This window comes from Aulonocara sp. 'chitande type north' Nkhata Bay, linkage group LG16 (assembly GCF_057382095.1).
Source record: "Aulonocara sp. 'chitande type north' Nkhata Bay isolate Kocher_YH1m ecotype deep benthic linkage group LG16, A_spYH_male_GT1.1, whole genome shotgun sequence".
NCBI lineage: Eukaryota > Metazoa > Chordata > Actinopteri > Cichliformes > Cichlidae > Aulonocara > Aulonocara sp. 'chitande type north' Nkhata Bay.
In genome coordinates this window covers 40748711-40771865 of record NC_141359.1, presented here as the reverse complement: position 1 = coordinate 40771865, position 23155 = coordinate 40748711, and the positions used below count along the sequence as shown (strand labels likewise).

Genomic DNA, 23155 nt, shown 5'->3' with positions numbered 1-23155 from the left:
TTGTGGATGGATTATCTCAGTTGTTCTCCTGGCTGAAGTTTGGTCCTTTTACAGCATCCTGCCATGCGATTACATTTGTTCCTGACCACCGAGAACACTCACGTTAACTTTTATCGAGTGGAAAAAAGTTAGCTTGTTTATATTATGCTAACATAGCTGTGTCGCTAGCAGTCACGTAGCACATCATTATATACCAGCTAGCCCAACTTCAGTAACCCTACAAACGTCACTGCTGTTTAGTTTTCTGTCTTCATTTATGTTGGAAGTGATAGCAGAGATGTACGTTTGAATTTGTTTCCAAAACCCCGCAGTCAGGACATGCTATATTGTATTTAGATAGAAGCTAGCGAGCTAACTCCCTGCTAACTTCTAACTCCGTTAAATGTCATAAATTCCGTTTTCATGGATGCCTGGATGTTAAACTCAATTCTTACACCTGGTAGAGCAGAACGCTGATCATTTTATTAAAGATGAAAGACTTTAGACAGTTTTTAACTCTCAGTAATGCCATAGTGATCGTTTGATATATGGACCTGCAGCGGAGTTTAGACCCAGACACGGCTAGTGACGTCAGACTGAACAACCGAATAGCGACAAAGAAACAGGAAGCAGGAGATGATTGAGTCATTAGCCAATGAGCATGCAGCATGTCGTGTAGATCCACGCCGTGCTTGGATTTTGTCGGGCTCGCCGCTTTGCTGAAGTCACCCTCACTGCTTCTCCTCCTCCTGATGGTCGAGGGACACTTTGAGTTCACTTTCACTTTCAGCAGCTGGAGCAGCTGTCACAATCTTTTCTTCTCTGTGTCGTTATCAGCGGCTCCAGCAGGAAACTTTCATTAACAGGAAGCTTTCAGCATGGATGGTGAAATAAATACAGCAGCCGTCAGAATCAGACTGATGGCTCACATTTATAAAAATAGGCAGACTCACCCTTTAAGAAAGAGCCTGAAGGTCCTCACAAGCATAGAAACACACACTGTGATGTCCTGTAAAGACCTGTGTGTGTGTGTGTCTGGAGGACAGCCCCTGGTTGTGTGTGTTTATCCTGCAGAGTGAGGAGTCTGTGTGTCACATGCTAAAGGTCAGAGGTCACATACATGTGTCGGTACAGATTTAAAGGCAGCAGCATGTTTATGATGAACTCAGATCTTCAGTTTCTGCTCTTGTGGTTTTGTAGGCGTCGTTATAAAACGACATGATCGTTGGCTGAAGGGTCGTCATGACGATAAAACGTCAGATCAAAGCGATCCTTTTACAGAAAGTGTTCAGAGTGTTGATTCAACGAGTTGCAGCAGCTTCCTGCCTTCTCTTCACGCTTTGTTGGATTTGGTGCAGATCCCCTCAGCTCCAGCAGGGTGGAGGGACGACAGATGTTTTCTCCACAGATGTTTAAGACATTGCCTCGGTCAGGTCCGAGCCTGTCAGCTGTAAGGACCTCTCTGACTTTAGTTGTCATCCTCCTCTTTTATGAAATTTGCAGATGAGATTATGAGATCGTAGAAACAAGCAGTGGAAATGAGTTTTCTCCAGATGGTGTTTGGCCTCGTCATTACTGATGTGGTGAGGAGGGAATCAGAGTGGAGCAGCCGGCTGAGGCGGTTCATCCAATTTGGACGCCTCCTCTGCGAGGTGTTCGTGTCCTAGTGGGAGGAAGCCCTGCGGCAGACGCAGGGCACTCTGGAGAGATTGCATCTCTTGGCTGACCTGGGAACGCCTCGCTGTTCCCCCGGGTGAGCTGGAGGAGGTGGCTCACAGAGGGAGGTCCGGGCTTCTCTGGCTAGGCTGCTGCTCCCCTGAACCAGAAAAGGACAAGAAGATGGATGGATGGTAACTCAGCGCCACGATAGCATCACGAAGCACAAATAAAAAGGGTTAGGGTGAGGTTGAGTGTTGGTCGTGTGCAGGTCGTATGAACGTCACCTCAGATCCGTGAGTTTCTGTGATAGCTGTGCTTTGTCACCAGGGGGCAGTGTTAGGGACTCGTGTTGTTGTTGGTGAAACTGTCCATCACCCGCCGACCTCTACGAGGGTTTCTTTGACTTCACGCTTCAGTTTTGTCCCGTCCTGTAAACTTCAGGTTCCCTAAACTCTCGGCTGGCCGATCGAGTTTTAAACATCTCGGTTCTGATTGGAACAAACAGGACGGAGGCGACCAAAACAACAATCTTTTAAAAGATTTTTTTAAAACCATCTTTCAGGTCACAGAGTCTGATTAACAGGGAAAGCTTTTATTTTCACTGATCAAAGTGAGAGGCAGAGGAGTGTGATGCTTGTCCTTCTGTCTGAAGCAAAGAAATGTTCTAACACGTGTTGAAGGAAGAAGAAAGCCTTTCTGAAGGATGCCGCACCGGCAGCGGAGGATGGCCTTTAGTCTCACATGGCGTCTAAAAGGGTGGAGAACGTGACACTCTGATAGCTCGTTCGTAGTAAATGAAATGTGTAAGGAGTCATACCTTCATTTTTATTGATTAACTTTGTGGAATGTAAGAAATGAGACTTGACCTCGTGCTGATCTGACTGTGTCCTGTGTGGGTTGTGTTATATTGTGCTGTGTTGTGTGTTGCAGGCGGCCTGTGCTCTCTGACCATAGACAAAGCCCTGCCAGAGGATGAAGGCCAGTATAAATGCAGAGCCGAGAACTCGGCAGGCAAAGCCGAGTGTTCCTGCACGGTTCTGGTAGACGGTGAGAACAAAGCTTTGGTCCTGTCTCAGACCTTTCCTTCAGTGCCGCATGTTCTTCTTCTCCTGCTGTTTTTTTTCTTCTGGTCTTTCCTCTACAGTTATTCTTCCTCCTGCATCCTGATGTAGACGCAGGTTTAAAGCATTCAAACTGTGAGAGAAACTTTAAAGTGTACTTTTGTTGTCTGAATGAAGATCTGAAATGTATCTGATATGTTTGTCGTAATCTGTCCTAAACCAAAGAGCTTGTTTACTTCCTGCCGTGTCCACGAACATTTGTTGACTCCGTCATCAGCGCTGACTCTCAGACACCAACCGATGAGTCGAGCCTCCTGAACACACGACTCTGTTCAGCAGTGCAGCTCTGCTTCTTTGGAAAGATCACACAAACATCAGCATTCATGGGTCATGTTAGCCCCGCCCACTCTCTTTGATGGTCGCTGCAGTGGTTTGGACTGGAAGAGTGATGCAGCAGAAGCTGCAGCGCTGGTCAGCTGGGTTTCCTGTCATTAGAACCAACGAACACAAACACAGTTTGACTTTATCAAAGATCGGCTCCTGTTTGCAGACGGGTTAGCGCTGGTCGTCAGGACATCAGCTGTTTGTAAAGGGCTTAGTCAGCTGGTTTTAAACACGAACACCACAGACTCGGTGTGCTGTGTCCAGAACAGCACGGACGCCGTGGTCCAGCCTGCAGCACGGACGCAGCCGCTGTTTCAGGTGTGTCTCAGTCCTGTGGTGCTCATGGACACCTGAGACTGAAGCAGCACGAGGACACTCGGCTCTTTCTTTGCTGTGAGTTAACGTGGCGAGGACAGAGGCAGAGTTCGCGATGGAAACACGATGAACTGTGCTCCACCATGTGCTGTGAATCTGTGATGTTGTGTTTGGACAGGAAGTCAAGGAAGTGACAGCAGTGACTTCCAGAGACCACAGAAAGTGTCCGGCTGTGTGAACACTGTGGTTCAGTTCTGAGACCTCCAGGATCGTCTCACGCCTGTGCACCGGGTCCGTGCAGACAGCACCCAGAGACTGCAGCCTGACGGCCCATCAGACGCAGCATGTCTCACTGCAAACTAGAGCGAAGGATCCAAAATTTGTGTTGTGCTGCGCTCTGCTTGTACGTCATTTTTGCGACTGCTCTACATATACGAGAAGCGCCTGCACCTTGTCGCTTTGTGTCCTCTACGACAGTTTGTGTTGTATTATGTCCAAACGTTTAATAAAAACGTATCCCTCATCCTAAAGAAGAAAGCTTTGTCCTGACTAGTGAAGAATGCGTCGTTTCCAGAACGCTGCTTTCCCTCTGCAGAGCTGTGCAGTTCCCCGTACGTGCACGTAAACCTGTGACAAACAGTTCACCGAACTCAGACACACACAGAACGCTTTCCTTCATTGTGCAGTTGAACTTAGTTTCTATTGGTAGCACAAAGGTGCGACACACGCGAGTACTGCGCTCTGCTGCACCTGTGCTTGTGCTGCGCTGGAAAACCGTTGCTGCACGAGGCAAACAACAGACATGAATGGGTTTCAGAGCTCAGCGCTGTGCTGCGTCCGATGTGAAAGGACCTTAACTCAGGCTGGACTGAGTCCCGTGCACGCTTACATGTGTATGCCTCCTGGTTGTTATTCACGTACCTGGGTTCTCTGAGTCTGAGCAGTGACTTTTTTGATAGTTCGTCCCTGAATGCAGCACCGCGCTGGTTTCCCTCACAAAAAGCCGGTGGCATTTTTCTGCACTCACACGACTTGACTCGAACTTCTGTCGTCTCGCTGAGTCTCACTGAGCGGCGTGTTACCAAACACCCTCTCTGGGTCCACGCAGCATTCAGTGAATGTGCTCAGTGATGTACGTCATGTCGGAGAGCAGAATGTGAAATGTCTGAGCTCTGTAAAAACACATTTTGTTTTTCAGTTTGAATAAAATATGAATTTTCTGCAGGTGAACGCTCAGTGTTTGCCGGAGGGTTTCTGATGTTTGTGTTGGGGTTCACGGCTGTGGAGCTCTCAGAGAGCACCTGAGTGTGTGCACGTGTTAACTCCTCCCTCTCTGTCTCTCTGTGTCCTGCAGACCCGGCTGAAAACTCTCCGGCCGACAAGAAGTCCAAGAAGGCGACTCCAACCTCAGAGAGTGAGTTTCCAAAATATGCAGCAGCAGCCTCTTTCCTTTTGTCCCAATAAGGAGCTGCAGGCTGGGATCACTGGTTCCCACACACACACACACACACACACACACTCAGGCGGGTGTTTCTATTTTAAAGAGTCTCTGTGTATCACTGGAAACATCAGTTCCTTCATCACTGTCACATTATTATTCCTACCTCCAGAGCAGTAAACCTTCATTAACACTACGTTTCCCATCAGCCCTGCTGCTTCCCACATGCACGCACACACACACATGCACGCACACGCACATGCACATGCACACACACACACACACACACACACACACACACACACACACACTCCCCCTGTAGATGATAAACATGTTCAGCCTGGAGACATTCCTTGCAGGGGTCACACCTGTGCATCATGAATGAGTCTCACCTGGAAACAAACTGTGCAGACACTGCGGGCTAAAACACACAGTCTGCTACAAACAACAACTTTTTGGTTACAAGTAGTAACTTTGTTTGGTTTGTAGCTGTATCCTGATTGGTCAGCTGGTTTGTAGCTGTGTCCTGATTGGTCAGCTGGTTTGTAGCTGTGTCCTGATTGGTCGTAATGTTTCTGTATGCAAAGAGATAAAAGTCTTACTTTGGTAGAAATCCTAAGATCACTCTTCAGAATAAAAGAAAGTGTTGTTGCTCTTTTAAAAGTTTCACCTTAATGAAAGGTTTTGGGTTTTAAACAGGACCATATTGTAGAAAAGTTCCTGGCTGTACTAACAGTTGATGTCAAAGCTACGATTAATAATTATTCACTCTGAGTAAGTTGTGTTGTGTGACCAAAATGTTTCTTTCATGAAACAATCACAATAGAGATACAAATAAATGAAAGAGTTAAACATTTCCTATTGGATGAGACGTTTCTGGACTTGTTGTTTTCTTGCTCTCTGTATCTGCACAGCGCTGAATGTGTGAGTGCTTGAACAGTAACTTCATACAAAAACACTCTGACATGCAGCAGCTTCATGTTTCTGTCTGCAGCCCTCAGTGGAAAATCTGCTCTTATCTTTATGATCCAACTCTAAATCCTTCCTGCTCAGAGTGTGTGTGTGTGTGTGTGTGTGTGTGTGTGTGTGCATGCCTCAGTGGGCTCACTGCTGTGGATGGATGTCCTGTTCTGCTCTGATCAGGTTCATATCACAGCCCACAGACACTTTTCTTGCGTTCAAAGCTGAAACCCTCTCCACGGCGCTGACCCCTGACCTTTAACTGTCTGTTCACATGTATGCGAACAGACTCAGAGTTGAATCTACCTGAACATGAGCTGAGAGTTTCTCAGACCGGAGCTCGGCTCCTGCTTTGGTTTCAGTCACTTCTCGGAGACCGCAGAGTTTTAGCAGCAGACAGAGGGAGGAAGGACGGGGCGATGATGTCGGGGAGGGGGCGCTGCTCCTCTCCCACTTCCATTTAAGGCCTGGTTTCTGACTCTCGCGCTCTGACAGACTTTGTTTTACTTTGCGTGCTGATTAAAAGCGTGGAAGTGTCGAGTGAAGCCGTTCGTCCGCCTGCTGGGCCCACGTTAGCTTAGAGACACGCAGCAGGTTGGAGGCTGTGCGGTGCAGCGTGTGTGCATGTGTCAGCCTCCACCCTGAAACACAGTTACAGTAAAGACTGAGCACAAGACAAACGGAGAGGCTGCTCCCTGTGTCCTAACCATCTGCTGCAGGTGCTGCTCACTCTCACCTGTCAGTTTAGTCTGCAGCTACGAGTGGGCGGGGCTAAACATTGTTAAAACTTTTAAAAACCCCATGTGGTCGGGGGGATGTTTTCAGGGGCTCTTATTGCAGCGGCGTGTCAGCAGGTATGCAGCTGATATTTTGGGATGGCGTGTACAGGAACACTGAGTTCTTCACTTTCAGTGCAGAAGTAAAAACAGAAGTGCTTCCTGTGACTGACAGAGCAAGGAGCCAATCAGAGTGCAGCTCTGACCGTCAGCTGATTAATATCAAAGCTGCAGACCTGTGCTCGCCTGTCTTTGTGAGGACAGTTTGACATTCAGAGCTCAGCTTCTGTTTGTGTTTCCTCATTCTTGAGCTTTCTCATACTAACCTGCTGACAGACGGGGGAGGGGCCGCTGTACATACTGAAGCATCGCGTGGTCACACACTGATGTCGAGTGCTCAGACTGAATGTGTTTCCTGCACACATTCATCAGCTTCTTACTAAGGTTCAGTGTCTGATTCTGCAGCTCAGACAGTCACCGCGGTTCAAAGGTCAGAGCTTCACACATGAAAGTGAAAGTCGGAGTGTCGGTCAGAGAGAGGCTCGGCTCACCAGGCGGTTCGTTTTAAAGCTTTACTGACAGGAAACACAAACCGTCCTGCTTCCAAAGCAGGTGTGAACGTATGCTTGTGTGCACGTGTGTGTGCGTGTGTGTGCGTGTGTGCGCGTGTGTGTGCGCGTGCGCGTGTGTGTGTGCATGCGTGTGTGCGCGTGCGCGTGTGTGTGTGCATGCGTGTGTGCGTGTGTGTGCGCGTGTGCGCGTGCACGTGTGTGCGTGTGTGCGCGTGCACGTGTGTGCGTGTGTTTTCTCTGCAGACAAGTAACAAAAACCAGCCAAGCGTGCAACTAGTGCTGACCTTCTGATGATGTCACTACGTCACTGGGACCTGAGTGGCCGGTGTTAAGGACGTCACAGCGCCATGAGCGACTTGATGACATCCACCATTTTTATTTGGGGCGTGAAGCGAGCAGCTGCTTTTTTCGACTGTAGCAGCTTCAAGTTTGTTTTGCGAGTTTCTGCAAGAGCAAAAATAACTTTGTGCTGGAAAATCCTCGTGTTTGTGTTTCCAAAGGAAAACAGAGCCAAAGCAGCGAGGCTGGAAGGACGGAGCCTGAGCTCCAGACCGATGGTAACAGCAGACTTTGTGGTGTGGTCAGGCGGAAAGTCTTAAACATCTGAAGGAGGAAACAAAGAAAGAAGACAGCGTGAACAGGTTCTTCTATCCTCTTCATCTGCAGCCATCTCAAGAAAAACAAACTCCAGGAACTATTTGCTGCATCCAGCAGAACTATTTTTAGATTGTCCATGTACGGTCATCAGAGACGCTCTTCGTCTGTCTCACATTCTTCTCCTCCTCCTCCTGCCTCTACTAGATGTTTTGTGAGGACAGAGTTCCTTAAACTAAAAAAGAAAAGCAGCTGATGACAGAAACATTTAAAAGAGAAGAAGACAAACAGCCTCACGAACACAAACTCAGAGAGGCTCGTATAAGCTGTGTATTTCCTGTCGCACAGAGTCTTCTGCTTCCATAAAAACACAACAAAGCAGGACGATGTGAGACACACGTGTGGAAGCAGTCAGGAAAACCGTCTGTACTTACATGACACTCTTCACTTAGTTTCAGATGTGCTTGTTGCACATTCACGTTTTTATTTCGTTCATATTTTATTCGGTCTGTGCGATTTTTCTAAACGAGGAACATTTCTGTAAATGTCCTCACTTCAGTGTCATCATTTCATCTTTGTTGTGAGTGTGATGCTTACAGTGTCACCAGGTCTGTGTGCAGTGTCTGATGGGAAACGTAGTGTTAATGAAGCTTTACTGTTCTGCAGGTAGGAAGAATAATGTGACACAGTGTGTGCAGGGAGGTGTTTCTGTCTGCTCAGTTGTTTTCAGAGGTCTCATGGTAGAAACTTGATGAGGCGTCTCTGGAGTTTTTAAAGGTTCCAGAGGAAGTCTGCAGGATTACTGAGGAGATTGTCCACTTGTTTCAGAGCTCCTGAATCGGTTTATGGAGGGTTTAAAGTTGGAGCTGGCCAAGGTCTTAAAGACGCTCCAGAGGACCGTGGAGAGGGTCCGGTGGAGATTTTAAAGTTCATTAAAGCTCCTTAGTGAGGTTTTAGAGGTCTTGAAAGAACGGTTACTAATTTCCCAGAAGTACCAGGAATGTGTTTAATGGTCTCCGTGGAGTTAGCTATCCCCTTGTTTTACCGACACATTTTAGTTTCTGTGGAGGTGGTAAAAATATTCTAAATGCACTGACATGTCAGTAGTCCTGTCTGAGTGGTCTTTGGGGGCTGTTAAAGGTCTCAGGGGTGGTTTTGTGAAAGGTTGTTTGAACACTTGCCAGGAACTGTTTTAAGGATGTTTAGACCTTGAAATTCTCTGTCCACGTGTCATGCGGTCTTAATAGGTTAAGGCAGGTTTTAGAGGTCGCTGTGGAAGTTGCAGAGGTGTTGGGAAGCTCCAGAGTAACATAATGAGGTTATTGAATTTGTTGCACCCTCATGGGTCTTTGCATCATCTGGTCCAGGGCTCAGTTTGTGCAGTACAACAATATTCGTTGCTTGGATGGTTGCAGAGATTTTGAGAAGGCTCTGAGGTGCTTAGAAGACATCATGAATAAGTCATTGTGTTTCCAGTAGATCTGATTCTGCTGTGAAATGACAGCCACACGTTTCCTCATCACAGCTCGTCTGAATGTCTGCTGTGTTCTTGTTTCAGGTGAAGCCAGAATAAAGAAGCCAACTCCAAAGACTCCGCCCAAACAAGGTGAGACTCACCTGTAGTGAATCATGTTTACCAGGCAGGGAGGTCCTGCTGAGACAGGTGCATTATGGGAAAGGCGGGCATGTTTCTGGACAACATGGCTGTATCCCAATTCAGGGTCTGCAGCCTTAACGGTCCACAAGGGCCGCGTACTCAAAGACCGCTAAGGCCAAAGTGCGAGGCTTGTGAAATGGACGGTCTAGCCTCCGTCGCGCTGCCCAGGTTGCCTAGCAACCATGATACTAACAGCTGGAAACGTGTCATACAGCTGTGTTTGACAGAGATGAAGGAGAAAATCGTTTGTTCATTTGTTTTTATGTGAGCTATCTGAGTCATCTCACTTTGGTAATGTAAATATAATATGGCCAATATTACAGTTATTATATTAATCATTATTAGTTATTACAGCAGTGAACATGAACTCTGTGCCAAACACTGAGCTTCAGTAAAGATTCAAGTTGCTGTTATTTATAAATTTATATTTATAAATTATAAATCTTCACTCAAAGACACTCAAGTATCTGTGACAGTGTGTATACAGATGTGTTATATATAAGAGACAAATATTGTTCTTTTAATATGTTGTCATTACTAAATTTGGCTCAATGCTTACATATATGTGTAAAAAGCAAATGTACGAGCTGTGATAACTGTGTCTGATAGAATGAAGAGTCGACTGATATATGAAATATTCCTTTATTGGGTGAGAAAATCAGACCATGTCATAACTGCTGTAAGTCACACAGAATAGATATCAGAGCCTTAAACAGGCTGACGTCTGCTAAATGGGTCAAACTGGGCAGAAAGTCTACAAACACATAACATCCTTATAGAATATGATGTAACACTATAGATCAACTTAGCTCAGAATATATAAAGCATATAAACAGTTACAGCAATATGATGCAACAAACACAGCAGCTACTGATCCAAAATACTCAAAGCTTCATAGAACTGAAACCAACATTTATTTTAGCTCCATTCTGCTGCTGATACAGACTTTAGGTTTCTGAACATTAAACTTGTTGCTGCCTTTCATAGTGTGTAACTTGAAGGCCCTGAGTACTCTGAGTACTTTCTCCCACACTGGAAACACTGGGATGATCACATTATTTGAACATTACCTAATAAGACTGATTCAGCACAGACAGTTATGTTAAACTTTCCTAGCAGTCCTTCACAAACAGGGAACAGTCTGTCTATTCTCTCCATCTGTCAGCTGCTGCTGGCTCTTCCTCCTCCTCTTCCTCACACACTGCTGAGTTTGTCCTGGTGGATCATCAGGGCTGCAAAGCCTCACAGATGATGTGCAGCAGTGGGTCCCTCAGTCTGTCCTCACTCTGGACACTTGCAGTCGTCACACATGGAAATCAAATGTGTGATAAGCTGCAGGATTCAAACACAAGTGTAACTTATAAACACACGTTCATACTTTTATTCCACAATCAGAGAGAAAGAAACAGAGAGAGAGTGCAGGACAGACAGACAGGTGACAGTCTCAGGTGTACACACTGCTACAAACAGGAGGATTTAGTGTTTGTGTTATTACGAGTGTAAACAAGAAGAGTTCCAGATGGTGCAGTGGACACATGTGTGACTGCTGTGATTAAAGCATCTTTCTTTCAGCTTAACGAGTGAACCGTCAGCTCGTTCAAACACACGTTAAAGTCCGTTTGGCTCGACACCACCGAACAGAGGCAGCAATGTAACACAGCTCACATTAACAGTGCAGTGGATCCTGCTTGTGCCGTGATATTCAGGACTGCAAACCGAGCAGCATCACTGACTTTCAGCTTGTTGTGTTTGTGGATATATGACTGACTTTAATTATCCACAGAATCATCACATCTCTGTCAGATTAAGGTCGACTATCGAACGGCGTATAAAGTAAAGGCTTTAAAACAAAGTTAGTACAAACGTCACTAATGTCACATAACTTTGCCGACATGTGGCCAACAGCAATGTTTTAATGTTCTTCGTTATTAAACATTCGCACATAAATAAGTGACGTCATATTCAGTACTTACTTAAAGTTCACTCTACACCCACCGCCGCGCTATGAAGTCTGGGATATGTTGGGCCATGAAAGCTTCACAGGCCCGTCCTTAAAATTCAGGGAAATGAAGGACACATTTGAGGGCCGCATTTCGAGCAGCCTTTGAATTGGGACAGCCTTCGTCCGTCGCTGTGACGTAATCGGCCTTCAAATGCGGCCTTGAAGGCTGCAGACCCTGAATTGGGACACAGCCCATGTGTTAGTGTCTGTCTCTGTTATTCCTGCAGGGAAGAGCGGGTTGATTGGCCCTTTAGTGTCACTTTAGAGCTGCACAGTCAGACAATCAATCAATAATAAAAAAGAGATGTACAAAAACTGCAAAGTCATGAAGGCAAAACTTCTTTCTTTGCATTTGAAGTATAACAAAGTCAGTCTAATGCCTGACTGACAGCAGGGGGCGCTGCAGTTCTGGCCTTAAACTCTGCCTAAGTGCCTTGGAGCAATGTGATGATGGTAAAACTGCTGTTGCTGAAATTTTCATTCAGAAGTTGCTTTGATTGCTGATTTCATTCAGCTCCTGTCAGATTAAATAGAAAGAACATGGAGTCTGGTGACGACTTTGTTCTTCCTCTTTCCACGACTGAGTATTGATCACAGTCAGTTCCCACACTATTATTAAAGGAATTATTATTTAATTATTATTAAAGGTCTCTAATGCAGGACTCCTGTTATTGATTATAGATTATTGATATGTGTGTGTAGCTCTGCCTCCTCAGATCCTGCAGTTCCCTGAGGACATGAAGATTCTGGCGGGGGAGAAAGTGGAGATCCTTTGCAAGTTTTCTGGAGCTCCGCCCATCACCTGCACCTGGCTGAAGTTCAGGAAACCGGTGAGATACACACACACACACACACACACAGACTAAGGCTGAGGCTATGGTACGTCTAAGTGTTTGTCTAAGCGTCCTCCTGCCTCTCCGGTCTCGGGCTCAGATCCAGGAGGGGTCAGATGACATCTCCATCGAGAGTAACGACAGCAGCAGCAGGCTGACCATCGGCAGCGGGCAGCAGGAACACTGTGGCTGCTACACCATCGAGCTGAAGAACAGCTACGGCCTCAGACAGGCCGCCCTCAACCTCACCATCGTCGGTGAGACAGCAGCGTCTGCACTTCCTGTTTAATGATTCCTGAAAGAATCAGCTGCAAAATTTAATATTTTCAGCTTGTGTTCATCGTCATCTATCCCCGCCCCTCCTCAGATAAACCCGACCCCCCAGCAAAGGTTCCTGCGGCCTCAGACATCCGTCGGTCCTGCCTGACGCTGTCGTGGTACGGGCCGACCTACGATGGAGGTAGCGCCGTGCAGTCCTATAAACTGGAGATCTGGGACTCCGTGGAGCAGCAGTGGAAACACCTGGTGTCCTGCAATAGCACCTCCTACAACGTACAGGTGAGTGTTCTCTCGCAGCACGGCTCAGAAACTGTTCAAGGACTGTTTTAAGGGTCGTAAAGTGTCTGTTTGTCTCTAGAACCTCCTCCCAGATCGGCAGTACAAGTTTCGTGTCCGGGCAGAGAACATCTACGGAGTCGGAGAGCCGAGCGCCGAATCTGAACCTGTGACTGTCGGACTGGTGGACACTGATGGTGAGTTGTTCCTTGAGTTGTTGGTGATGCATGTAGAACTTTCTTGAAGTCCTGATGGTTACAGGGATCATTCATCACACATCAACACAACAACTACTTTCTATCTGCCAAACTACGTCTGCCAAACGAATGAGTCAAGGACGTGTCCATGATGAGAGGCTTGTGGTGGGATGTAAGCATAAACATCTTCCTTAGCCAAGCTCACTGCATGTTTTAAGGAAGCGGTTCAGGATTTCTGAAAGCTTCCTGCTCAGTTCTTTAAATAAATGTTGATGCTTTGAGCACCAGAAATCATTACATTGAAGAGAAGACAGCTCGTAGCTACAGAACTGTGCAGCTCACACCAAAACATCTGGATGCATAAAGCTGTCTTTAAGCTGGAGTGATGGACCCCGAGACGAGTTTTCTCTTCATTTGGTTCCAAATGGATGTTATGAAGGGAGGCCAGTGGGTACTGGGAACCACTGCTGCTTTGTAGAGATTGGGAAGCTGCTACAAATTCATGTCCAGTGAAACAGACCTGCTGTGCTCAGTTAATCTGAGTTTATGTTAATGCACAAGTTTAGGAATCTGATAAATGGGAGGATGAGTCAAATCTCACTGTTAACAACAGAAACATGATGCAGGATGCTTTGTAAGTGACAGGAGCGCCTCACTGGTGTAACAAACACCCAGTTTGACAGGTGGTACATGTTATGTTTATATACTTGCATAAATAATCCTGATCTACTGTTTCCTGGGCAAATGTTCCGGTCATTGGTCGGGTCACTCATCATAGATTTGGAGTTTCTGTTGGTCTAGGTGGTCATGATCATCTCACCCCAGTTCCTGACTTAAGTGGTTGCTGGTTTTAGGCCACTAAAGTCTCGGTAGTGCCCTTGAGCTAAGCTTCATAATCATGAGCTGCTGAGGTAGAAGATGAACGAGAGGGTCGTGATTAAAAAAAACTTAACATTTGGTCTGATTTCATCACGTCTGCTGCTCCATGATGATTCCTAACGAAAGACCTGGTCCACCACTACCTCCAGCTGTTCACCTGTAACTAAACCAGAACCAACTAAACCAATCAAACTAAACTGCATCTCAGTGATCAGGAATGAACTAACCAGACTGACTGAACTAACTCTGCTTCGTCCAACAGAAAACCAAGAGGAGCCAGAGGAGGAGGATGAAGGTATGACACTGACTAACTGTATACCCACACGGATGTTCGTTAACCTTCACACAGCATTCACACATCTTCAGTCCTCCCGTGTCTGTGACCTCTGACCTCTGTGTGTTGCCTGTGTGTCAGACTCAGAGAAAGAGCCGGAGTACAGAGATGTTACCATCAGAACAGACATAAAGGTGAAGGACCTGTACGACGTGGAGGAGAGGCTGGGAACGTAAGTCTGCGCTCACATTTCCCATCATGCACCTTAAGCTCTGTAGACATTCTCACAGTGTTGTTTGCATGGAAGGGGGAAGTTCGGTCAGGTCTTCAAGCTGGTGGAGAAGTCTACAAAGAAGGTTTGGGCCGGAAAGTTCATCAAAGCCTACTCTGCAAAGGAGAAGGACAACGTCCGGCAGGAGATCGGCATCATGAACAGCCTCCATCACCCCAAACTGGTCCAGTGTGTCGACGCCTTCGAGGGCAAGTCCGACATCGTCATGGTGCTGGAGATGTAAGTGATCCATCACATCTCCTTACATGACTGCAGCTGGCCGTGAGGAGTCACAGATGAGCTCAGCCTCTGATGGATGGAAGCAGTAAATGTCTGTTCGGTTCATAGATTTAAAACATGACCGGTCTGTAAACGGACTTGAGATGTTTTGGCTTCACAAAGTATCAGAAAATAAGTTTGTGAGCAGACATGAGAGGGATTTGAGGGCAGCTATTTCCTCTGTTGATTTTAGATCTGATGAAGCAGCGGCACCAAACTTTTTGTTTTCTCGTAAAACTGTTCAGCTGCTGAAATTTCCAGCTGAACTCTTCCATAAGTGTCTAATTTGTAGTGGGCTTCATAATTTGTCGTAATCACGGGAAACGTTCAGTGTTTATTACAGAATGTTTCCTCAGATAAACAATCTAAATGAAGTAAACAGCGACTATCTGCTGCCATGATCCGAACTGATGGAGCGCAGGAAACGAGACATTTACCGTCAGGTTTTGTTTTTTATCCGCCCTCTGAGATCTGATAACGTTTCCTCAGCAGCTTCATTACTGCGACAGCCTCATTACAGAAATATGGTTTTGTCTTCTAACCCTCAAGAAAAGAAAAACATCTTTCATACATGTCCACACGGTGGCGCTGTTAAAGGCTGTAGACCAGGGGTAGGCAACTCCAGGCCTCGAGGGCCGGTGTCCTGCAGGTTTTAGACATCACCCTGTGTCAACACACCTGAATCAAATCATTAGTTCATTCCCAGGCCTCTGGAGAACTTCACGACATGTTGAGGAGGTCATTTAGCCGTTTGAATCCGCTGTGTTGGATCAAGGACCACCTGCAGGACACCGGCCCTCCAGGCCTGGAGCTGCCCACCCCTGCTGTAGACAGAAAGATCGAGCTTTTGGACCATGTTTAATATCTCTGGATTTAGTTCTTTATTTTTAATGTAAATATATTCAGTTTACTGTGATTAAATAAAGTAAAACTTCTGAGAAATAAATGATGTCAAAGCTGTTACAGTTATTAAGTCAAATTTAGATGTTGAGGTGCTTTAGGTTTATTTTAACATCAGTCTGGTTTAGTTCCTCCAAGAAGCAAAGAGAAGACATCAGAGGCTTTCTGTCCACAGTTACAGAGCAGCGCATTAAAACTCTAATATCTTTGCCTGTGGGGTCAGTGTTTCTGCAGCTGTATACCTGTGTGGATGTCTTGATGCATGCTCAGTCGTCCAGGTAAGGACTCACCTGTCACTTGGGTGAGTGACAAAACATTTCTCCCACTATAAACGCTTCATCCAGACGAATGAAAGCAACTTTTTTGGATTGTATTGCAACGTACTGACAAATAAAACAAGGTTTGAAATGATAAATAACTTAACACCATGTGTTCTGTTGTAATTTAAGCAAAGACCTCCTCCCTTGCTTTGTCTACAGGATCTCAGGCGGGGAGCTGTTTGAGCGGATCATCGATGAAGACTTTGAGCTGACTGAGAGAGAGGTGATCAAATACATGCTGCAGATCATTGATGGGGTCAACTTCATCCACAAACAGGGCATCGTGCACCTCGACCTCAAACCAGAGAACATCATGTGCATCAACAAGACTGGCAGCAAAATCAAACTCATTGACTTCGGCCTCGCCAGACGGCTAGGTAACCTTAAACTTAATCGCTGATTTTCATTGAGTTCTGTTAGGCGGGTGTGGAATGACAGTCCGGCAGATAAACAGTTTGTCTGTGATCACACGGCCGATGCTTCCTCCCACAGAAAACGCAGGAACTCTGAAGGTTTTGTTCGGGACTCCAGAGTTTGTGGCTCCAGAGGTCATCAACTACGAACCCATCAGCTATCCCACCGACATGTGGAGCATAGGAGTCATCTGTTATATACTGTTAGTGCAGAGCTGCCTGCTACAATCTGTGCACGCTTTGTTTTGGCTTGATTTAGTTTGGCTGACGTTGTCGTGGGTTTGTCCTCTCAGGCTGAGCGGTCTGTCTCCCTTTATGGGCGACAATGACAACGAGACTCTGTCCAATGTGACCTCAGCCACCTGGGACTTTGAGGACGAAGCCTTCGATGAAATTTCTGACAATGCCAAAGACTTCATTACCAAACTGCTGAAAAAAGACATGAAGTAAGACCTAGTGTATCATCAGTGTGTTACATGAAACCATATTAGTAGGTACACTGTGCTGGAAAAACTGAGAACCAGGAGCTGAAAGTGTTATGTAGGAGAAAGTGTGCCAGTATAAATAATCCTGAAGTCTAGCTCATGTAAAGTGTTTCCGATCCATCTCCAGGGCTCGGCTGTCCTGCGCGCAGTGTTTCGAACACCCCTGGCTGAAACAGGACACGAACACCATGAAGGCCAAGAAGCTCTCCAAGGAGAGGATGAAGAAGTACATCCTGAGGAGGAAGTGGCAGGTAAACACGAGGACAGACAGAGACCCAAGAGTCTCACAGGACAAAGATATATTTATTCACAAATCAGTATAAGTGACCATGCGGAGAATGCACGCACGTTTCCACTGGACGTGCTTGTTCACAGACACAGACAGACATCGTGCATCATAGAGTGAGATTTGGCGTTGTGTGGTCAAAGTGTCGTAGCGTGGAAGTGCAGAGGTCTCCGTTCATGTACAACTCATTTTTGTTTGGGGTGATGTTCATGAAAGTCCTTCATTTTCCCATTTGTTGCCCTTTTCCAGCCAAAATATTTCCAAATAGATGTTTTTATGTTTTTGTCACTGGTAGTTAGACCGATAGCCTCAGTCGCTGCATCTGTCTTTGTATTTGTGTTGCGAATCTTTCTTCTTCTTCTTCGTAGAAAACGGGTCACGCTGTTCGAGCCATCGGCAGATTGTCATCCATGGCCATGATGGCTGGAGTCAGCGCCAAGAAAGGCTCCCCCACTGAAGGTAGAAAGACCAGAACAGAAAGCAGCATCAGTTCTGTGCCAGTCGCAGACAGACTGCCAACAGTTACACAGGCCTGCCCATGTCTACTGTTCAGACCTTCAGTCTGAGGTTCCTGCTCCTCTCTACAGGCTCTTTACGTGTCTGTGTCACAGTCTGTCCACAGACACAGTATTTATGCCCTTGATGAAGGATTGTGTGTTTAAATGTGATTGTGGGTACCACAAATTGGCATGGGGTAGGGACCAACAGTCACTTTTGGGGTCCAAATGCTGGTCCCCACAAACCTTGAGGTTGTTTTAAAGTTACAGTTAGGTTATGTTTAGGTTAAAGGTCAGGCTTTCATTTTTATGGTAAGGGGCTGGGAAAGCATTATGTCAACTGAATGTCCTCACTAAGATGTGAAACTAGCATGTGTGTGTTTTCAGAGGATAACCAGTTCCTGGAGTGTTTAGAGTACGAGCAGAAAACCGAGTGTAAGCCGACGTTCAGCACTGTCATCAAAGACGTGGAGGTGGTGGAGGGCAGCGCTGCTCGCTTTGACTGCAAGATAGAAGGTACAACGATGTTTGTAGCCCAAACCTGATGGAGGGTCTGATTAAGCATTCGTCTTAATGATTCTTCCTTCTAGTAACGACTGTGCAAACGTGGTTTTTAATAAAGAAACGGTTGCTGTTGCAGGTTATCCTGATCCAGAGGTGGTGTGGTACAAAGACGACCAGCCCATCAAAGAGACCCGACACTTCCAGATCGACTACGATGAGGAAGGAAACTGCAGCCTAGTCATTTCAGAGGTCAGAGGTCATGTAAACCTTAGGCAGCTTTGTACTGAAATGCATTAGATTGGTGATATACAGATATACTGACTTCAGTCTAAGTATGGACTGGGCCTGGTGTTAGTTAGTTATCGAGTATTCTGCGGATTATACCGTCCACCGTGTAACTGTAGGACTGGATCTGCTGGATGAGGCAGAGGTCACGTGTTTTTCTGCACGTGTGCATACCTTCATTTTAAGCTTGCATGGGAATGAGTGAGTTTGTGACGGCTGCAACGAAGGACAGCGAGCAGATGAGGACTGTGGAGTTTGTCCTGTGCTTTGATGAAAACAACACATCATCATGGTGAAGACATTAATATCAGTAATAATTCAGTGTCTAACCTTACTGCCCCAGGTTTTAGTTTTACTGGCCCAACCTTTTATATTTTATAATTATCAGCAGTCTTGTTGAAATTTGATGTTATTTCACTTAAATCTGATGTAATTTAAAGCAATTAAAACCTTTAAGTGTCTCTTAGAATACAACATAAGACAGAAACATGCTGACATCATCTGCATCGTCATATTGATGATACTGAAAATCTCACTTTTCTTCTGTTTTGTCTTTAAGTGAAATCATTTAACATGAAACACGAAGCAGAATTAATGTGATAGGTTATAATTAAGGTAGCATGTGATTCATATCTGTCGTATAAATCTGCAGGTCTCAGGAGACGATGATGCCAAGTACACAGTGAAGGCCGTTAACAGTCTGGGGGAGGCGACCTGCACAGCCGAGCTGCTGGTGGAGGTGATGGCTGGAGAGGAGGAGGAGGAAGAAGAGGAGGAGTAATGGAGCGACTGTCTGGACTCCCACAGGGAGAGGAGGAGGCAACAATGAGCAACAATCTCTCCCACTCAACCTGTTGGACCTGAGCAGGAAACTTACCCACAGAGAAGGTTCTGATTGGAGGACAGGTGGGGAATATTTGTCACACCTGTCCTCACATGCAGAAGGTTTCGCGTTTGGTTTTTAGTGAGCAGGGCAGCACTTAGGTTTGAAGCACTGAGCATGTGCAGAGCTGCAGCCAGGTTAGATTTTTAATGAGGCTTTGTTGTGTTTCTGTTTTTTTAGTGATGAGTCGTGATCTTAACGTTTCAGCCTCCTGGGATCATTGGAGTAAATGGATGAAGTGATTTAATGTCCTGAGCGTTAAAAATATCTAACGCTAAATAATCAGCGTGGTTCTTACGCTGCACGTGTTTCTGATGTCACATTATATATTTTTATCGGGCTCAGGATGTTAAATCTGTGTGGGTGTGGCTTATTGATCCGTGTGGGGAACCATATACGAACTTTGTGGTAAACACTCACTGAATGTTGATACTTTTCAAACTGCCCACTTCAGCCTCGCACCACATTGTGCTAAACCACACCTCCTTCAGACAGGCAGAACACAGGCTCCGCCCTCTCAGCATACATGGACTCATGCCTGTGATTTCCTGTCTGCTCTGAGAAATGATTTCATGTTTGATGATTGCCACACACACACACACACACACACACAGTGGTGGTTTCTTGCTGTTCGTCAGGCAGAAACATGATGCTCGCTGCCACACAGCAGCTGTGTCACTGCAACACTCTGCCAGTGACGTTTGCTACAATTATTCACAGTTTCCTAAATAATTTGTGAGAATACGGCCAGAAAGCCTGGACTGTGTTTCAGCTCTGTTTGACACAAACGTCGACCAAGAGTGCGTTCTAATCCCCGTCCTTATAAACACGCGTATATTTTAAAGACTCGTGGCAGCTCTAGTTCCTGCAGCTGAAGTCAACCATGAGGTCGTGCATGTGAGACCCACTCCCTGTGGGAGTCCAAGGGAGGGAGAAGATGAGGCAGTTGGTGGAGAGCAGGAAGGCGGAGATGAGCCGAATACTCACAGAGCTGCACCACAGTGGAGGGCGAACTGTGAATAAAAGCTGCTGGTGCATGACAGCTGAAGGCAAGAAGTCATTTATCGTGTTGGTGCTGAAGCTGAAGCCAAAATGATACTGATCAATCATCCGTGTTAAAGAGGACCTCCTCGGTTTTTTGTGACCATCAGGCGTGTAAAAACACTTCAGCGTGCTCTGGTTCACAAACCAATGTCCTTTTTTCTGCCGCCACACTGAGGTGATCTCATCACTCATTTCAATACACAGCTGCCCCTCTGCAGGCTTCCAGACGTTAGCCAATCAGAAGTGCTTTTAGGAAGGGAGGCCTTAAAGAAACAGCAGGTGACAGAGCTGCGCCGCAGCCCAGTGTAAGCTAAAGAAGGATTATTATGAACTGTGAGTCTTGCAGATCATACAGAGCTGGGAACGAGTAGAAAAGGTCCACTTTTTCATACTTAATTGGAGCTCAGTAAACACTTTGCCCCACAGGATTTCTGGGTAATGAAGTCCTTCAGTTGTGTCATTAGATGCCTCGACACTGACGTGAGCAGCTCTGTGAGTAAGAGGCTGAGGATGCCGATGCGTTCAGCTGGGAAACGCTGAATCTGTCAGCTCGGCTCTTTTCTTCTGTTTGAGCACTTTTCTTTCTTTTCTTTCTATTTGCGACTTTGACAGCCGGCTTCAACAAAAGACATCAGGGGGCTCAAATCGACTCGGCCTTACGCTGCGAGCCTCAGAGCCTCGTCACTCTGAACAGCAGCCGGAGTGATTTTTTTATCTGCTGACGTCTGTCATACCGAGGGACAAAACCTGCTGCGAGCTTCGGCGAGCTGAGAGGATTTTACCTCGGTGTCGACCAATGAAAGCAACATTTAGTCCTACAGATGAGAGAAGATCGAACCATAAGTTCAACAGTAATCTGATTTTTTACAATTTAAGATTTGAGCCTTTTTTCATGAGCTGCAGATATAATCGTACTTATCTCACTATGTCACAATAAAACATTTTATCCTGTAAATGTTCATATTTTTGCCTGAATGCAGGATTTTGGACCAGATGCATCTCCACGCATTGTAAGCTCAGCCAAAATGAGATTATATAAATATTTCTACAAATTTGTTGTTTCCATCTGCAACAGTTAAAGATCTCTACACTCATAAAGTATTCTGATTAGTAACATAATGAAAGAGTCTACATCAGAGACGCCTTAAAGATGGAAATATCTTTCCGACCTGCCGAGGCTTGATTGTGCAGCACAGTCCTGACAGCAGCCAGCAGATAAACGCGCGTGAGCACGCGGTGCCGTCTCCGGCTGATCTTCGTGCCTCTGCGTCAAAGTCGTGACTTTTGTTGCACATTCCAGCTGTTTGCTTGTTGGTGAATCCACTTCTTTAAGCTTTACGGCCTCGTTAAGTTTCAGTCTGAAACCAAAGACGTGTTTTGAAAAGTCACCGGTGTGTTTGTGTGTGATTTTGTCTCGATGATGTTTTGACCTGTTCGTGTGTTTGGTGGTTTGTTTGCAGAATGTTTTATTTTTAGATTATTTAATGCACAGATTTGTTATTATTATCTTTCGAGCATCTGTCTTCTTAAAGGTGTCGCCTGCACTTAATGTTGTTCACGGTTATTAAACCCTCCTCACCTCAGACCAGCAGTGACTTCACTCTTAGGCTGATTGTTTTTGTATTAGATGTATGTAGATTATATTTCTCTAATTTTTATAAATATATATCAGTTTGATGAACTGCAGATGACATGTATGAGAACACTACGACTGTAGTTACTCACAGATACCAAATAAATCTTTATCACAAAACCAGGTTGTTGTGATTTGTTCAGGGTTAAGACTTTTGTTGTTGCATTAAAAACTGTTTCTTTCCATGGATACAGGCGAGAGTCTGTAAGACATTTTAAATATCTGCACATATAGACAGAAATAAAACAGTTTAAAGCATGAACACTTTCCAAACCTTTTAACAGAACACGTCACATAGAAGATTGATTCAGAGTCTCTGAATAAATCTTTTTTATCTCCAAACCTTTAGAGTCCCACACGTGGGATATTTCGTCCTCTGCATTTAACCCACTCACTCAGTGAAGCAGTGGGTGGTGTGTAGAGGCGGTACCTTAGTCAAGGGTACCTCAGGGTAGCCGTTCGGTGGAACCACCGACCTTCCTATTCTAGCGACCACTCTGCCTACTGAGCTATCGCTACCCCTCATGAATGAGCTCGAGTTTTTTGGGAAAATCTTGAGATCAGTGTTACACCAAAGCCTGATGACTGCAAGACCTGTGTGACAAAGATCTCAGCACATCATGTGATGAGGAACAAAGTCAGTGACATCGATCAGTCTGGAAAAAGTTAGAGACATTTCTGAGGCTGTGGGACTCCAGAGAACCACAGCGAGAGCCGATATCCACACAGAGAAAACTTGGAACAGTGCTGAATGTTCACTGCAGTGACCGGCCTAACAAAATGAGTCCATCAGCCAAACTGTAACCAAGTTTAAGAATATAATCCCCCCACTGTTATCATCTTCAATGCCCTGTACCAACACAGAGCAGAGCAGCTATCTGAACGCTACCCCAACAGAGGTCGATTATCTTGTTAATAATTTCACCTCCTCACTACGTACGACTCTGGATACTGTAGCTCCTGTGAAAACTAAGGTCTCAAATCAGAAGTACCTGACTCCGTGGTATAATTCTCAAACACGTACCCTAAAGCAGATGACTCGTAATCTGGAGAGGAAATGGCGTGTCACAAATTTAGAGGATCATCATTTAGCCTGGAGAAATAGTTTGCTGCTTTATAAGAAAGCCCTCCGCAAAGCCAGAACATCTTACTATTCATCACTGATTGAAGAAAATAAGACCAACCCCAGGTTTCTCTTCAGCTCTGTAGCCAGGCTGACA

General features: G+C 45.7%; 1 protein-coding gene across 2 annotated transcripts in view; it reads left to right on the top strand.

Annotated features, from left to right (window-relative positions):
* The window catches only part of mylka (myosin, light chain kinase a), a 44391-nt gene extending 22336 nt beyond the window's left edge, over positions 1 to 22055 (top strand). For both annotated transcript variants that reach the window (XM_086265482.1, XM_086265483.1), the window contains 18 exons: positions 2569 to 2685; positions 4753 to 4812; positions 9297 to 9344; positions 12100 to 12227; positions 12331 to 12487; positions 12598 to 12788; positions 12868 to 12982; positions 14124 to 14156; positions 14277 to 14367; positions 14443 to 14646; positions 16065 to 16282; positions 16398 to 16521; positions 16612 to 16764; positions 16931 to 17054; positions 17458 to 17548; positions 17974 to 18102; positions 18227 to 18339; positions 19028 to 22055. In XM_086265482.1, the coding sequence (XP_086121608.1) occupies positions 2569 to 2685; positions 4753 to 4812; positions 9297 to 9344; positions 12100 to 12227; positions 12331 to 12487; positions 12598 to 12788; positions 12868 to 12982; positions 14124 to 14156; positions 14277 to 14367; positions 14443 to 14646; positions 16065 to 16282; positions 16398 to 16521; positions 16612 to 16764; positions 16931 to 17054; positions 17458 to 17548; positions 17974 to 18102; positions 18227 to 18339; positions 19028 to 19156 (2225 nt within the window). In that variant the 3' untranslated portion in view covers positions 19157 to 22055. The remainder of the gene's footprint in view (positions 1 to 2568; positions 2686 to 4752; positions 4813 to 9296; positions 9345 to 12099; positions 12228 to 12330; positions 12488 to 12597; positions 12789 to 12867; positions 12983 to 14123; positions 14157 to 14276; positions 14368 to 14442; positions 14647 to 16064; positions 16283 to 16397; positions 16522 to 16611; positions 16765 to 16930; positions 17055 to 17457; positions 17549 to 17973; positions 18103 to 18226; positions 18340 to 19027) is intronic.
* Positions 22056 to 23155: the final 1100 nt, after the last annotated feature.